We start from the raw sequence: 17175 nt of genomic DNA, 5'->3' as shown, positions 1-17175 counted from the left end.
ATAAACCTCTTTATGACCAAGATCCAGTGGATCCTAAGGATCTCACAGATTTTCACTCTGAGCACTTCAGACTGCAGGTTTACTTGTGGTTCCTTAAAGAAGATTTTCTAAAAGCAGAAAAAGAATGGAAGGCAGAGCCTTCAGTTATCAGACTCCTATCTGAGGAACCAACTCCCAGTTTGTGTTCAGGAGCAGACACTTTCTCTACCTTTAAGATTAGGGTTCAAAAATTTATTTGTGATACAGCTTATAGTTAGAACTGGCTTGGTGACCAATAATCATCCCTTTAGTTACGCTGCTATTGGTTCAGATTACTGGGGAACATTTTTCTTTCTTTTGTCTTTTTTTCTCCACGTATAAATATATGACATTGTTGTTAATAATTTGGGTTTCTGTTTTTTTTCTCGACAGGTATCCCTGACTTAGACTTCTTGTTGACCACTTTTTTCTGCCCTCTTCACCCTCATCTGGAAGGGGTAGATCCTTCCTGGTTCTGGTTCTTCTGGAGGTTTTCCTTCCCATTAGAAAGGAGATTGTCCTCTCCACTGTCTCTTCATGCAGCTCAGGATGAAAGATTGAATTGAAGAAAACATGCAATCAGTTGCTTCCCTTAGATAGGTAATATTATTTTATTAATTGGATTATGTAAACACAATTATCATGAACTGCATTAATGTGAATCAGTTAATACATGTTTTAATTGGATCATAACTGGTCTACAGTGAACTGGACTGAATAGGACTGTATCTGTAAAAGTGCTTTCAGATTGTTGTGAATTGTCGCTATACAAATAAAGCTGAATTCAACTAATTTTAAGAGTACTGATATTTTAACGGTAGCCCTCCAGAACATCAATGACGACCCCCCCGGGGCATTTTTGTCATTCATACAGCTGCAGGTTGAATGTCAGTGTCGTACTTAGAGAAACAATATATTTCTCAAACAGTATATTTGTAAAATCAAAGTGCCTTGAATTAGATTATGGATTATAATGACACTGTGATGCACAACATTGTCACAGTTTTAATTAATATTTTTACAGTCAACACATCATGAAACCCTATTTTCTTTATATACATAAAGGAGACATACTTGCTGAGAGGCTGCAGCTGTAACACATTCTGTGAGATATTCATCATATTGGCTTTTGGTATCTTTCCCAGAAATTGGGCTATCTACATGAGCCAGGGTTCAGTCCTCTGTTTACCACCCAGCATTATTGGTCCTACTATGAAATTCAAATCAATATCTCTATAATAAAAGTTCCAGCCCTGCAGCAAATTGGTATCTAGAGCTCAGAAATCTAAAGAGATCTATAGCACTGCCAAGGCTGCACTAATGAATAATTAATCACTGCAATACACACACATTACAACATGTAACCTGCTCAGTTAACCTGCAGAAGCCCCAAACAATGACAAACATAGAAAAACATCCCTGCACACACATCCCTACTATAGTCCACAGAGACGGGTGTGAAACTTGACTACCTCATCAATAATGGATGGACAAGCAGCATCTGGACAATGTCACCATTGTTTTGCTAAACGCAGCTTTACCATACGCTGTTGCTGTGTTTACAGCTATCGGCTCTTTGTGCTAAAACTATGCTGGCATGTAGTTTTAAAATGCTAGTGATGAAGTTAGTACAGCTGCAGTCTAAATAAATCTTATTTGTTCAGTGCTATATTTATGTGATGAGGCTGCAGGCAGAAACACGGTTCAGAAGATGCATCTGAGTATATATGAGTGTGCCTGTGTAATGTCCACAGTGTTTGTTTATCTATGCTTCCTTGGCTTAAGTATGCAATTATTGAATTACATGCAAGTGTGAGCACATCTGTGTCTGTGCATGCTTTATGGAAGTGAAGCTATGGTAGATATTACCTAAATGTACCATACTATAGTTTGGTAAAGAACAAGAATATGCATGTTAGTGTTTGTGTTTGCATCCCACTGGACTGTTTTGGGAAGTGAAGGGTTGGAAGTGCTGAGTAAGCGGTGCAGGGCTGGAGCTGGGAGACTGCAGTGCTGCTGGCTGCAACACACACTGACTGGAGTTCAGACGGATACTCAGCAGAGGGGAGGGGAGAAGATGGGAGACGCTCTAAAAAGCTGTTAAACTGCAAAAAGAAAGAAATAGCCTTAGATATGTTTTGTTGCACAGTACACATCCATCCCATCTCACAAACCTTGACATAAAGTAAATTACACACATACTGAATACACAAATATGCTAAAATGGAAAACCAATTTCTGTTGATAAGCATTTAATGACACAAGATGAATACATGCATGCAAAAACAATCATGTGTGTCTCTTTCTTTCATGCCAAAGGAATACACACTAACAGGCGCGCACACATACTGCATGACCATATAAGCCTGAGCCCACGCCCTGACAGACACACTGCGTCACAGCCCACAATCAGAGCCAGCAGCCTTGTTTACTCCCTCTAACCTGTGTGCCACTGATTGTGCTAGAAAAGCCCTCATCTTATCCTCCACCCACTCCTCCGCTTCCCCTCTCATTCCTGTTGTGCTCCTTCGCCATCCTCTGAGTCACCCAGTGCTGCTCCTTCCACCTCCCCCCTCGTGTCCTTTCGCCTTCCCTTCCCTCAGTGCTATTCCTCTCTCTGCCCCTCTTCTTTACAGTTTCATTATGATTAGCTTTGGTGGGCTTTCATGGATTTTTTCCACTCAATATTCACAGTCTTGGTTTGTCTTTCTGTGTATTAATGCACCATGCATTTCTTAGCCCTGTCCTCCAATTCCTCTCTCTTTACATCCTTGTCATCGGTGCTATTGCGACTGTGTTTTTGAATTATCCTTTAAGTATATTGTGAACCTCAAAGCCCCCCCTCCACACACACACACACACACACACGCTTCTATATTTGATTATATAACTGCGTCCCCATGGACCCTGAAGACACTGAAATCTAATTTTATCTGGTAATAGTGGTATGGTCGATGGGAGTGTGCCTTAATCTGCCACTTAACACAGAAATAAAAACAGCTTTCAATTTTTATTTCTCATAAATGCGTTTAAACTAAAATATGACTGAAACATGGTTCAGCTTCAGATTTATGTAATCAAAATTTTAAAAAGGGATCAGTTCTTGAGCATCTTCAGATGAAAAAAGCGGAGCGGTTTTCTCCTCAGTTTGCAGACTCTTCACTTACAGCCATTACAGTGATTAATATGAGAACAGCAAAAAACACATGGCTGCCATTTTGATGCTTTCTGTGCTAGAAACACAGGAGCTCCCTCCAAGTTTTCTGATCTACCAGCTTAATAAAACCAACCCCCTGGGTTGCAAAATTTGCTAAAACAGTGCCCCATGCTGGTAATTATTTGGAACTGCACCTGGTTGAAAAGCAGGGGTTTAATTTCTAAAGACCTTCAGAAATTTAAAAGCAGCACTTTTGATAAAAGATAAAAGACTTTCAGATGATCTAAATGCTACTAAAGAAGCTCAAATGCTTCCTTTATTTTCTCTTTTAGCAAAGGATACCATAGACCAAGGTTGCTCAATCTGGTCTGACAAGATCCACATTCCAGCAGGTTTTCATGTGTCCCTGCTCCAACACATCTGGCTCTAATAAATGAGTCATTGTGCAAAAACTGTTAGACCCATTTAATTTGATTGAGGTGTGTTGAAGCAGGAATACAATGAAAGCCTGCTCCTTGTAGGACTGGATTGAGTATCCCTGCAATAGAACATCATTTAGTTCCACAATTTCCTGAAGCTGCAGCCTTCAAAGTGATGTCTGATCATGTTTATAAAGTTGCACTAAATGTGATTTTTGTGAATGAATATGAGGAGAGAGGAGTAACTGTCAGCAACCTACCTTTCTTAATCATAACCCTAATCCCAAACATGTTGGGACACTACGTAAAAAGTAAATACAAATAAAATACAAGGATATGAAAATTCAAACTACACATATTTTTTTCCCAGCAGAACATAAAGATCATGTCAAATGTTGAAACTGAGACATGTTACAATTTCATGGAAAAAAATGGGTTATTTTGAATTTGATGGCAGCAACACATCTGTAAAAAGTTGCAACAGGAGAAACAAAAGGTTGGAAAAGTAATTGGTACAAATCAAAAACAACTGGAAGACAGTTGAACAACTAATTAGGTTAATTGCAACAGGTCAGTAACATGAGTGGATAAGGGGAGTATTTCAGAGAAGTAGAGCCTCTCAGATGTTGGGCAGAGGTTCACCAGTCTGAGACAAACTGAGTCTAAAACTTGTCCCATCCAGATGCCTCTTTTTGAGAAGGCCTTGCAGATTTCGTGTCATTGTCTTGGACTTGCATGAGTTTTTCCAAGCGGCCTGTGAATGCATCTCATCTTCAGCATTGGTTGCTGATTCTCCTTAGCTGTGCTTCTCTCTATTTAGGCAATGGTCTCTCCTCTTCCCAAGGCCAGATTTTCAGAGTTTTCTTCAGTGCATTTCAAGCTTTGCCCTGTTTATTTTTAACCTTTAGTGTAGGATATGACCTGTTTTGCTCCCTGCACTCCTGCCTTCCCCGGCTTTGCACTGAATAACCTGTTTTATCTTGATCTTTTTCTGTTTTAATTTAGGACTGTTTTTAGATTGGATTCAGGATTCTGGACTAAGCTTGTTTCTCTGAATGGATGAACTAGTAATGGATGAAACTTAACTTAGAGATTATCTGACTGAGTTAAAGTATTGAGTTCAATCAAACCCCATCTTGTTTTCCAGCTCCCACCACGTGCTCTCTGTTTGCTCTGTACAGATCTGAACATACCCACTGGTATGTCACTAAACTACTGAATCTCTCCAACTACAAATTAGTCAGTGATACTCACCTAATTAATTCACATCCACAGAAGAACCAGCTGCCAGAGTCTCTCTGCTGTTTTCAACACCTACATAAGCTGCAATAAACACATATTTTACCAGTTCTGAGTTATTTGAACTTCTGTGGGTCCAGCCTGAAGGCAAGGCAAGGCAAAAAATTTTTGTATAGCACATTTCATGTACAAGACAATTCAAAGTGCTTTACATAAAACATTACAGCAGGGTGCAGAAAGCAATACAAGTGCATAGAAAAAAACAAAGATTAAAAGAAACACAATTAATTCTGGACTAAACTTGTTTCTCTGAATGGATGAACTACTAATAAAAACAGAAGGAAGATGCTAAAATAAAATGGATAAACTGCAAGAAATAAAGTTCCAGTGTGGGGAAAGACAATATTAAAACATGATTCCAGCTTAAAAGAGCCAGATGTAGATTTAGAATTCTAAATAAAAACTAGTGAAATGCAGCAGAGAACAGGTGGGTCTTTAACCTGGATTTAAATAAACCGAATGTTTCAGCTGATCTGAGGCTTTCTGGGAGTTTGTTCCAGACTTGTAGAGCATAGAAGCTGAATGCAGCTTCTCCATGTCTGGTTCTGTCTCTGGGAACTGATAAGAAACTGGAACCAAATGACATGAGGGTTCTGGCAGGTTCTGAAACATTTCATTTCAGCAAGACAATGCTGAACCACATCCTGCATCCATCACAGCAGCATGGCTTCACAGGAGAAGAGTCCGGCTGCTGAACTGGCCTGCCTGCAGTCCAGACCTTTCACCAATACACAACATCTGGAGTGTCATGAGCAGCTAGAATCCTGCATCAGATCAGAATGGGACAACATTCCTCTCCTAAAACTCCAGCAACTGGTCTCCTCCCTTCCCAGATGTTTCCAGACAGATGTTAGAAGCAGAGGGGGTGCTACACAGTGCTAAACATCACCCTGGAACTACTTCTTACAGACATGTTGCTGCCATCAGATTCAAAATGAGCTCATATTTTCCATTAAATGACAAAATGTCTCAGTTTCAACATCTGATATGTTGTTTATGTTGTACTGGGAATAAAATATGAGTCTAGCTTCACAAATGATTGCATTCAGTTATTTATATTTTACAGTGTTCCAACATGTTTTGGAATTGGGGTTATACAAAAAAAGGAAAAGAACCCTTTGATATATAAATAATACATTTACATTCTATTTTTCATGCAAATGATATATGTTATCTGTTTAATGTTTTTATAAGATTGCATCAGATGGAGTATCTAAAGCATGTTTTGTAGAATATTCATTGAACATCTATAGTTTTAATGCTGCAGACCTCCATCACAGCTTAGTCAGTGTTGTTGTATTTTTATTGAAGAGTCCTTCCAAATTTATCCCACATTTCATCAACCCCATAATATTTTCCAGTGGGTTCAAGGGACAGTTTTTGTTTTTTTTTAATAATCTGAGATATGTGGAAGTACATGTTTGAATAAAGAAATAACAGATGGTATAGTAATCCACATACCTGTGTGTCCTCAGCATCTCCCTCTGCAGTGTGTCCACCTCTGCTCCTGCCTAACTTTTAATTCACCCACATCCTGTAACACAAACAGTGCTATTCTCCAACTACCTCACCAGGTGGTATAATTAGCTTTCAGGGTCAGGTGATTTTACAGAAAAGTGGATAGGTAAATACAGGAGTCAGTATTTCCAACACATTGGGGACAAACAACCATTCACACTTGCACTCACTCCTAGGGAGAATTTAGAGTCATCAATCAACCTAACCTAACAGACAAGAATTACATGTGGAGTTCCCCAAGGTTCCATCCTGGGGCCTCTTTTGTTTAACATCTACATGCTCCCACTGGCACAGATTATAAAGAAAAACAAAATTAGTTACCATAGCTACGCAGATGACACACAGATATATATTACAATGTCACCAGGAGATCGAGGCCCTGTACAGGCTCTCGGGAAATGCATTGAGGAGATTAATGACTGGATGTGTCTGAACCTCTCCAGTTAAACAAAAACAAAACTGAGGTGATGGTTTTTGGAGCCAAAGAGAAACGATTAAGTGTCACCACAGAGCTTCAGTCTATACAACTAAAAACCACCAATCAGGCCAGAAATCTGGGTGTACTGATGGACTCAGACCTTAACTTTGAGAAACACATTAAGGGAATTACAAAGTCAGCCTACTATCACCTTAAGAATATATCAAGGGTAAAAGATCCGATGTCTCAGCAGGACCTGGAAAAACTAGTCCATGTGTTCATCTTTAGTCGGCTTGATTATTGTAAAAGTGTCTTCACAGGTCTACCTAAAAAATCAATTAGACACCTGCAGCCTATTCAGAACTCTGCTGCTCGAGACCTCACTAAGACTAAGAGAGTGGACCACATCAGTCCAGCTCTGAGGTCTTTACACTGGCGGCCTGTTCGTCAGAGAATAGACTTTAAAGTTCTGCTGCTGGTCTATAAAGCTCTGAATGGTTTAGGACCAAAATACATCAGCGACCTCTTGACCCAGTATGAACCTACCAGAACCCTCAGGTCATCTGGATCCAGTTTCTTATCAGTTCCCAGAGTCAAAACCAGACATGGAGAAGCTGCATTCAGCTTCTATGCTCCACATGTCTGGAACAAACTCCCAGAAAGCCTCAAATCAGCTGAAACACTTAATTTATTTAAATCAAGGTTAAAGACTCACCTGTTCTCTGCTGCATTTCACTAGTTTTTATTTAGAAATCCAGATCTGCATTTGGTTCTTTTACGCTGAAATCTTAACTTTATTTCGTTATCTGAGCTTTTTCCTGTTGTTTTTATGTAATCAATTTTATCTTTTTTAGTCTTTTCTTTATTTATTATTATAATTTTTTTTTCTTTCCCTGCACCTTGCTGTAATGTTTTTATGTTTTATGTTAAGCACTTTGAATTGTCTTGTACATGAAATGTGCTATACAAATAAATTTGCCTTGCCTAACATGCATGTCTTTGGATGGTGGGAGGAAGCCGGAGTACCCGGAGAGAACCCACGCATACACGGGGAGAACATGAAAAACTCCACACAGAAAGGCCACTGCCCTCAAGGTTGGAACCTCCCCCCTGCTGAGATTCGAACCAGCAACTTTCTTGCTGCGAGGCAGCAGTGTTAACCACCACACCACTGTGCAACCCATTCATAGAGCTTAGCTAATGGAATAAAAATTTCACAAATCAGAAACAGTGTTTGAATTTACTGTCATGATCATGGGCTGTGTTTCTGTTTTGTAGTTTTGTCATGATCATGTTTTCATTTGTTAGTTATTATTCCGGTTTATAGTTCTTAGTTTAAGATCATGGTTTTGGTTTTGTCTCATTTAGTTCTGTTCTGATTTCATGTTTAGTTTTGGTCATGTTTCCAGTTTTTGGGTTTTAGTGTTCAGGGCTTAGTTTTATGTTTTGTTTTCTGTTCGTTAGTGCACCTTGTCTGATTGCCCATTCATGTCACCTGTGGTTAATTTGTCAGTCTGTGTATAAGTCCTGGGATTTCAGTTACTCCTTGTCGGATCCTTTTGGTTTATCCCTGTATATGTTAGTTTTAGTTCATGAGTTTTGGATTAAATCCTTGGTTACCAGCACCTTTCTGCCTCCTGCCTGAACTGCCTGCATTTGGGTCCTCACCTCCACCGTTTTCCATGACATTTAGATGTTGTTTAGGATATTTCAGTTCATGGGGGTTTTCCACGAAGCTGGATTAAGGAAAAGCCTGGATTATCTTTATAAATCTGGCCCATTTAAGCCAGAGTTCCGTTCCATCAACGTGACTTATTTGAATGCCCGCTGACTGAGTAACCATGGTAACTTATGCACCAGAACTAGCCTGCTGGGGGGCAGGCTAACGTTCAAGCATAGCTTAGCTGTGTCTCAAAGGTCTGATACAGACTCCCAAAAGAAAGTTCCACCTCGAATGCTGCGCTCCCGCCTCTCATTCTGGGATAAAAGTAACAAAAAAGAAAACACTTCTTATATCACTACTTTGACCATCTTGAATAATCAATAAATCTGTTGGTGCCAATGTACAGTCCTGGACAAAATTGTTGGTACCCTTTGGTTAATGAAAGACAAACTCACAATGGTCACATTAATAACTTGAATCTTTTTTATTTATTTTTTTATTTTTTATCATGCTGCTTCTCCCGACTGCACATCACTGCTGTCAATTGATTTCACTGTCCTTGTTTATTTATATCCGTTTTTGCCGCCACGGTGGCTTTTGGCTTTGCCGCCACGGTTGCTTTTGGCGTGGCTTTTGGTTTTGCCGCCACGGTGGCTTTTGGCTTTGCCGCCATGGTGGCTTTTGGCGTGGCTTTTGGCTTTGCCGCCACGGTGGCTTTTTGTTTTGCCGCCACGGTTGCTTTTGGCGTGGCTTTTGGCTTTGCCGCCACGGTTTCTTCTGGCGTGGCCTTTGGCTTTGGCAGTGAATCCATCTTGTCTTGGACATATCTAATTACACGCTCATCTCCTTCTTCTAGTGCAATGTCCATGCAGTTTTGTCCTAAAAGGAAATAAACTACAATTAGATAAATAATAACTGAAATTATGTTTATTAATCAGGAAAGGCTGACTGCTTTCTAAATATACAGCCTCCATTAGCTTCGTGAACAGTTTGTTGTTTATAATGAATTACTGGTATGAATTCACACAATAACTATTTGCTTTTATGTATTATTCATTAAATTAGCATTTCACATTTTGCTGTAATCTTTCAAACCCTGAAGTCCCCTGTCTGGAGGACACTGAGAGCAGAGATTGCCAAATTAGGCCAAAATAGGCATTTCATGGAGAGGTCTTTCATTTCATGGTGAAGTGTCTGAACTGGAAACCTCTTTAAATTTGTTCTGCTTCGCTTTATCAGAGTCGGCCTTTACAGAGAAAATGTTTGCATGTTGTCCTATAATCTGATTGAGGTTTAGAGCTACAGTTGCATCACTCCAAAAGCATGTTTATATTCATCCTGAAAGCCTTTTTTCAGCCAGGTCTGAAACTTTTTCAATTTGTGCACATTTAATCTTCACCAGTTTACTTATAACTATGCATCTTAACTGATATTCTTTTACTGACTCCGAAAGTATTCAAACAGACCTTGTGGTTGAAGAGATACTCATGTCATCATGTGTATGCATAAAAGACATAGGCATAGGGCTCAAATAAAGCCATATATTGTAAAGACAGACAGGAAACAAGATAGATTGGGGATTAATGAGATGCATATTAATCTGTATTATTACTGTAATGCACATGACAGCCTGTCTCTTGTAGAAAAACAAGTGTTTTAAAGTTTACCTCTCTTGTTTACTGCATAAACACAGGCACCTGCCTTGATGAGGACCTCCGCACATTCAAGTTTACCCAGCCGGATGGCAAACATGAGGGGCGTTGTATTGCTGCGGTTCGTGGCATCTACAGACGCCCCGGACTCTAACAGAAATTCAATAAGCCGTGCGTCACCTCCAAAGGCTGTATAGTGGAGGGGTGTCCAGCGTTTCGCGGGGTCTTTCATATTTATATCAGCCCTGCCAGAAACAGGTTTTTGCTTAGTTTAGAGATGCTTCAGCACAAATAAATTAACAAGATCAAGAGAGAACTTTGCCCACTTAAAGTATCAATTTAACACCTAAGACATATTATTTGTGTTTCTATTTTGCTTTTTTGATGAGCATTGTATACATTTTCAGAAATAGACAACAAGGACTGTAATTTGTACCTACTTGAATCATGCAATGAAAATAGATCCTGGAAAGCAACAAACTGTAAATGGTAACATAAAACCTCAGTTCCAAAAAAAGTAGAGACTCATTTTAAAATCTCAATAAAAACAGAATGAAGTTATTAAGAAATCTCAAGTGATCTGTGTTCTGTTAACAAAAACTACCAAATGTCGACAGTGTTGCATTAATTAAATTGAATTAATGAAAAAAAATGATAGTTTTACCTTAACATGATAATGGTAACATTATCAGAGAGTGCCATGGTAACCCAGTGTAGCATGTTTGCTATTTCACATTAGGTGTTGTGGGAAATATGTGCCAATAGATGAGTGTTTGATGAAATTGCTGAACCAACTCGGGCTTCTGATGACTGGTGGACAAAACACCCAATCAGCACCGTCCCCTCTCTGTTTCTCCATCTTCCTCAGTGTGTGAACGTAATGACTTTGGAAATGCCTTGTGAATTTCCAAAGGTTAATAATTTAGCGAATTTTGTTCAAAGATGCCAGCATTTAATTGTGCATAAGAGTCCTCCTGCATGAGAAAACATTTGTGAATGCAACTATCTTGATAAAATTAGGACTAAGAACAAGTTATGGCCCAGTTTATACACAAAGGCTTTCGGAGATTACTGAACTTCTCCTCATCTTCACTTATGAGAGACACTTCTTCTTCTAAGGTGCTGTTTTTATACTAAATCATGTTACTCACCTGTTACCTATCAACATAACTGATTGCAACTTGTTTCTCTTGCTCAAGCTTGAGACCATTTGCTTGCCCAACCTTTTGTTACCTGTGTCCTGACTTTTTTGAGATGTACTGCAGACCAAAGTTTAGGAACATTTGAAATTCTTCCTTTTGAGCTTACACTAAATGTTAGTCAGGAAGAGTTAGTAATTGCTTGTTCTGCAGAAGTCATTAAATGCATTTAAGTTGAGTTTTTTTTCCCATGGCTGTTCCCATCAATGACTGTTCGTGGGATTCAAAAGAAACAGTGCATCATAAAATTGAGTTACAGTTTGTTAGCTTATCTCATAAACCTCATTCAGTCCAAGTTGTAAGCTACATCTTCCTTTTTGAATAAGCTGAAAAGATGAATTTACAGTGGCACTGAAGTGTCACTGCAATACAAAAGACACAACACTCCACAATTAGCCACAACACAACACAAAAGCTCTAACAGAAGTTGTGGCCTTTTATTTTTTTTTTATTTATACCTCCATAAGTAGGAAACAGCAAAAGTTACGCCACAGGAAGTGAGCGGCGATGGAAATTACTACCTGTAAAGGGCAATAACTCTTTATTTACACATCCCAATGAACAAGATTTATAATAGCAATTACTGGAATTAATAAACATTATTTACCATTAGAATTTTACTCACTTCTCAGTTTTTCAAAAAAGTTCTCACCTCTCATCCATTAAGTGTCTAACCCTTCCAGAAAAAAAGAAAGTGTGTTGTGGCTATTGTATCCCTGTTGCAACTAATTGCAGCTGGCTTTTGAATTGCTGTGACACTTCAGGTCCATCATATGAACTGGCTGTTTAATGGAAACACAAATAAACCTGGACTGAAATCTAAAGACAACATGAGTTTTCTCACCCCTGCTGGATTAGACACTTAGCCATCTCGTAGAGGCCATCGGAGCAGGCCGTCATCAGCGGTGTGGTGTAATAAGGATCTAAAATATCCACAGGTATCCCCTGGCTGAATGCGAGTTGCAAAGATGCAAAATCTTCATTCATCACACAGTCAGAGATGTCGATGTACTCCTTTTCTGGCGGGTCCATGTACCATCTTGAATCGTCCATTAAGGGATGTGATGGTGGGCAATGGGTGGAAAAGGTACACATGCCTGAGAACTCCTGGTACTTCTCAATCATGTATAGGGGAGGGCCTCCATTCGGTCTGCGGGGCATGTCTTTTTGTGGCATGACATAAATGAAGGGATAATCAATTTTACCTTTTCCCTTGCCTCTTTCTTTTGCCTTTCCCTCATTTTTCTTTTTAGGCACATACGAGGAGAGGAGAAAGGATTTGTCAATATACTTCACTCCTTGGATAAAGTCAGCCATGTTGATGCATCCTTCTCCTTTCTTATCATGAGCTGATATGACTTTCTGGAGCTGGTCTCGGTCAACCGGAGCATCTAGCTTCTCTAACACAGAAATGAATGTCTCCGTATTAATGATGTCTGGTTTGTCCACACAGGCTTGCCGTAATTCAGTCTCATACTCGTGGGACCAGTCGTGGAGGGTCAGGGCCCAGAAAATTGACATGACAGGACCAGTGAATTTCCTTCTTATCTTCTCTGCATTTTTCAACTCCTCAGCTGCTGCTCTGTGACCGGATGTCTTGGCAATCTGATATGGCATCAAACCTGCCCAATTTTTCACTTAAGGGTTACAACCTGAACACAGAGCAGAGAAAATTTCAACACATGGTAAAATTACATGTGGAGCAATCTGGCTTCTGGCTCCACATGCATCAAAGCATGTGGTATATAATTACGGTCATTCTTAAAACCTGAGGAGAAATATTCAGACCTACCTTTTTCTTATCTACCAAACATGCTTTAAATTACAGTATTGATATTAAGCTGTCAGTTTCTTTTACATTACCTCTCTGTGCAAGGAACTTGCAGCACTTAGCATTGCCTGAAGCAGCAGCGTGATGTAAAGGTGTGCAGCATTCACGGTCCATCACATTCATGTCTGCTGAGTATGCAGACAGCAGCTGAATCACCTGCAAGATACAAAAGTTAGAAAATCTAAAATAAAATGTGTTTATCACAACACTGTAATAAAATTTAGAGCATGCATTTAAAAATGAAATGGTTAAATATCCCAACTTAACATTTAAATGACACCCTACAAAAATATGCAATTAACTGTCATAACTTTATATCTAAAAAATAATCTAGATTCATCTTCTGATATCCTGCTGAAGGACACCTGTGTGTGAGAGCTATCACCTTAAAGAAGCTGCCCATGGCTGCATAGTGTACTGCTGTAAGGCGTTTATGGTCCAAGGCGTTCACGTTTCCCCCTTTCCTAAGAATGGCTCTAGCAACCTCTAGGGAGCCTGCTTTGGCAGCCATCATCAACGGTGTCACACCAGTTTCCTCAGGAGAGAAGAAGATACCTCACGTCAACAACACTCTTCCTAGAAGTCCTCAGGTTTTCTATTATTTAATGTTTTCTACCTGACTTGTTGCATTGGGGTCTGCACCAGCATCTAACATCATGATACACATTAAGGGGACCTCTGAGACTTTTTCACACATCAGGTGGAAGATGTGAATCCCATTTAGCGAGACATTGTTGACATCTGCCTGGTTCTTCAGTGCTATCTCCAGGCACTTGGTGTGGCACTTGGTGGGGTAGATGCAGTAGAAGAGCACACCTGAGTTACAGTTGAGGGAGAGACAATAGTTTACAATTCAATTGAAAAGTGAGAGAGAGTATTTATAAAGTGAGACTGAAACAACATCCCAATCATTAATCCTTTCTTGTTTCCTGCTTGTTAAAAAAACAAATGAAGTTAACATGTTAACTTAGGTCTGGGAGTGAGGCCACACCTCCTACTCAACTCTGATCACCTGGTCAGTCTTCTTATACTTGTTTCACCCAATCAGTTCTGTTCATCTTATTCTCTCAACCCCACCTTTCCTATCCTCTTTCATCCTCCCATCTATTGTTCCCCCTCTATTGTTTATCCATCCACACAGGTCCATTCATCCATAATAAGCCTACAACTTTGATTCAAAAGACAGAGACCCACACCAGCAATGTAAACAATAACCCGAAACCAAGGCAGAAACTCAAGCAGTAAACTCACCTAACTGACTGTACCAACCCCGCAGAAGGGTTTTAAAATCTATTCTGTGACTGACTGGAAGCCAGTGTAAAGATTTCAAAACTGGTGTGATGTGTTCAGATCTCTTAGTCCTGGTTAAAACTCTAGCAGCAGTGTTCTGGATGAGCTGCAGATGTTTAAAGCTCTTTTTAGGAAGTCCTGTTAAAAGACCATTACAGTAATCCAGCCTACTGGAGATGAATGCATGGATGAGTTTCTCTTGGTCTTTCTGGGAGACTAGACTCTTAATTCTGTTGATGTTTCTGAGCTGGTAAAAAGCTTCTTAATGACAGCTTTGATGTGGCTGCTGAAAGTCAGATCTGAGTCTATCAACACTCCCAGGTTACGAACTTGGTTGGTGATTTTAAGAGCCCGAGTCTCCAGGTGTTTGCCAATGCTGACCCTCTTCTCTTTGCTACCAAACAGAATAATCTCAGTTTTATCTTCATTTAATTGTAGGAAATTCTCCTTCATCCAGGTGTTTATTTGCTCCAGACACTGACACATTAAGTCTATTTGGTTGCAGTCATCTGGTGACAGAGACACATAAAGTTGGGTAACCCAACAACCCGAAACCAAGACAGAAACTCAAGCAGTAAACTCACCTAACTGACTGTACCAACCCTGACTGAAATCAGTGCTTGTTCTGCTGAAGTTAAACAAATTCTCTCTATTATACGGGGTTTTCCTCAAAATCACCGCCTCTACCTGCTTTGCCCTGCGCAGTACACAGCGGGTGTGACCCGCGTCACAGCCTCCACTGGTTGAAGAGAGAAGGTGCAAACGACAGAGCCCCACACCAGCAATGTAAATAATAACCCGAAACCAAGACAGAAACTTGTGGGTTTTTGGGCTTGTTTTTTTTCTGAGTGTAGCTGCTTATTTGGGCTTGTCCTGCTCCTGTTATGAAGCCCCCAGATTCTCTCACAGCTGTCCACAATATCGGATATTATGTTAGAAGAGTCCAGACTATAAGAAGAGTGATGTAGGTAGGGTAGGTCACAATTTCTGATAGCCAACTTCACTTGACAGAGCAACACTGACAATGCCAGCACATAAATAAAATGTGTGCTTTATGTGTAAAATATTTATAAGAAACAGTAGAAAAGAGAGTATGGGAGGGCCCATCATGCAGCCCCTCTAAAAACCTTCTTATCTGTGAGGCACAAATCCGTTTCACTGTCATAACAACATTGCCACACAATTATGACACTAGGAAGAAATATTTTATTAGTGGTAAAAGAAGATGACACATAAGAACTAATCTGAGTAATGTATGTAGTAGGAGCTCTAGTATGAGAATTTATATGTGTTGAAATCCATCTCCACCTTTAAAAAAGTGTTAAAGGCTAAACTGATCAGTTCATATATACTTATGGTCCTAGATTCACCTGATATCAGAAAGTTTTGTGTTTTTGTGTTTAATATATGTTGTAAGTTGGTATGTCGATGTTGTATGAGGAGGTTGTAATATGTCATGCTTATCTTTTTTTTTATTATCATTACTTATTTGTTTCAGTCTTTTTGTATGTATGTACTCAGACTCCCCTCAAAAATCTTGTGTTAGCTACTGGGGGAAATCTGATTCACACATACTCATAGCTAAATTTCTATGTAAAGGTAAATGTTTGTAAATATGGGAGTGTGTGTGAATAAACTGAAACTGAATTCTTACAAATTTCTCCACTAAAACCACAACCGTCTAGATTTGTTACAGATGTGGCAAGTGACGTCTTTGACAGCCTACCTTTACCCTCAGCATCCAAGATCCTCATGTTAGCTTTGTTCTGGGCCAGCAGAGCCACAATGGCGTCATTGCCTAACTCAGCAGCTAACATAACTGGTGTTTGGCCCTGTTTGTTTTGTATATCGGGGACTGCTCCGAGGGAGAGAAGAACACTGACAATGTCTGTGAAGAGACAAAATAGAAAGACACTTAACAAGGAAGATGACATGACTGAACATATGACACAGGCCAAACACAGCCTAAATATAAATATCCAATGTTCTACTTATATAGCAATGATCTGATGTGATTACTTTCAGATATTTGGTCAGAAAAAGATCATATTATTCCATCTTTCCAGGCAGGCGGAGCACCAGTTTTCCTTCAATAGACTGTTTATTATCTGACAAAGTAAGAAAGGGATCTATTACCAAGATTATTTTTTGAAACTGCCAAGTGAAGCGCCCCTGTGCCGTCCTTCGGCTCTGTGAGATTGAGGAGGTTTTCCACCCCAAGCCTTTCCATCTTCTTGATATGATCCGTGTCTTTCTGATGGATGGCCTGGAGTAGGCGGTAGATATGCAGGACCTCCTGGCGGCCCTCTGCTTCTCTAAAGCTCATTCTGTGGTCACTGAGAGGCTGATGCCAAAACAACAACAAAAAACATGAGTTAAAAACAAAACTAAAAAAATAAATCAATAGACATTTAGTGCCAAAATGACTTCAATAAGATTACAGCCTTATGCTTTTCTTAACATTGTACATAAAATTTTTACCCAAAAAGTGAAAAGGGTCTGAATCCTTTTTAATGCATATGTACTGCAGGTTTGAAAACAAAACCGAAAACAACTTTAGTAATTTATTTGTTCAAACTGAATTACATCTTAATCAATATTAAATTATTACAGTTATTGCTGGTTATGAAATTTGACAATTTGAGAAGCTACATTATTATCATTTAAATACGTGTAATGTGACCTACATAGTTTATAAATTCAACCAAAAA

The 17175-nt window shown here is 39.4% G+C and overlaps 1 protein-coding gene across 1 annotated transcript; it reads right to left on the bottom strand.

Annotated features, from left to right (window-relative positions):
• Positions 1 to 9042: 9042 nt before the first annotated feature.
• Positions 9043 to 16790, bottom strand: ankef1a (ankyrin repeat and EF-hand domain containing 1a). Its single transcript, XM_041976727.1, is given in 8 exon segments — positions 9043 to 9371; positions 10160 to 10389; positions 12188 to 12995; positions 13207 to 13330; positions 13560 to 13709; positions 13791 to 13990; positions 16191 to 16352; positions 16601 to 16790. Coding segments are annotated over 8 exon segments (2193 nt in total).
• Positions 16791 to 17175: the final 385 nt, after the last annotated feature.

Source organism: Melanotaenia boesemani, chromosome 22, assembly GCF_017639745.1.
Source record: "Melanotaenia boesemani isolate fMelBoe1 chromosome 22, fMelBoe1.pri, whole genome shotgun sequence".
NCBI classification, from domain to species: Eukaryota; Metazoa; Chordata; class Actinopteri; order Atheriniformes; family Melanotaeniidae; genus Melanotaenia; species Melanotaenia boesemani.
The sequence above is the reverse complement of the archived record's forward strand: the minus strand, read 5'-3'. Positions and strand labels throughout refer to the sequence as shown.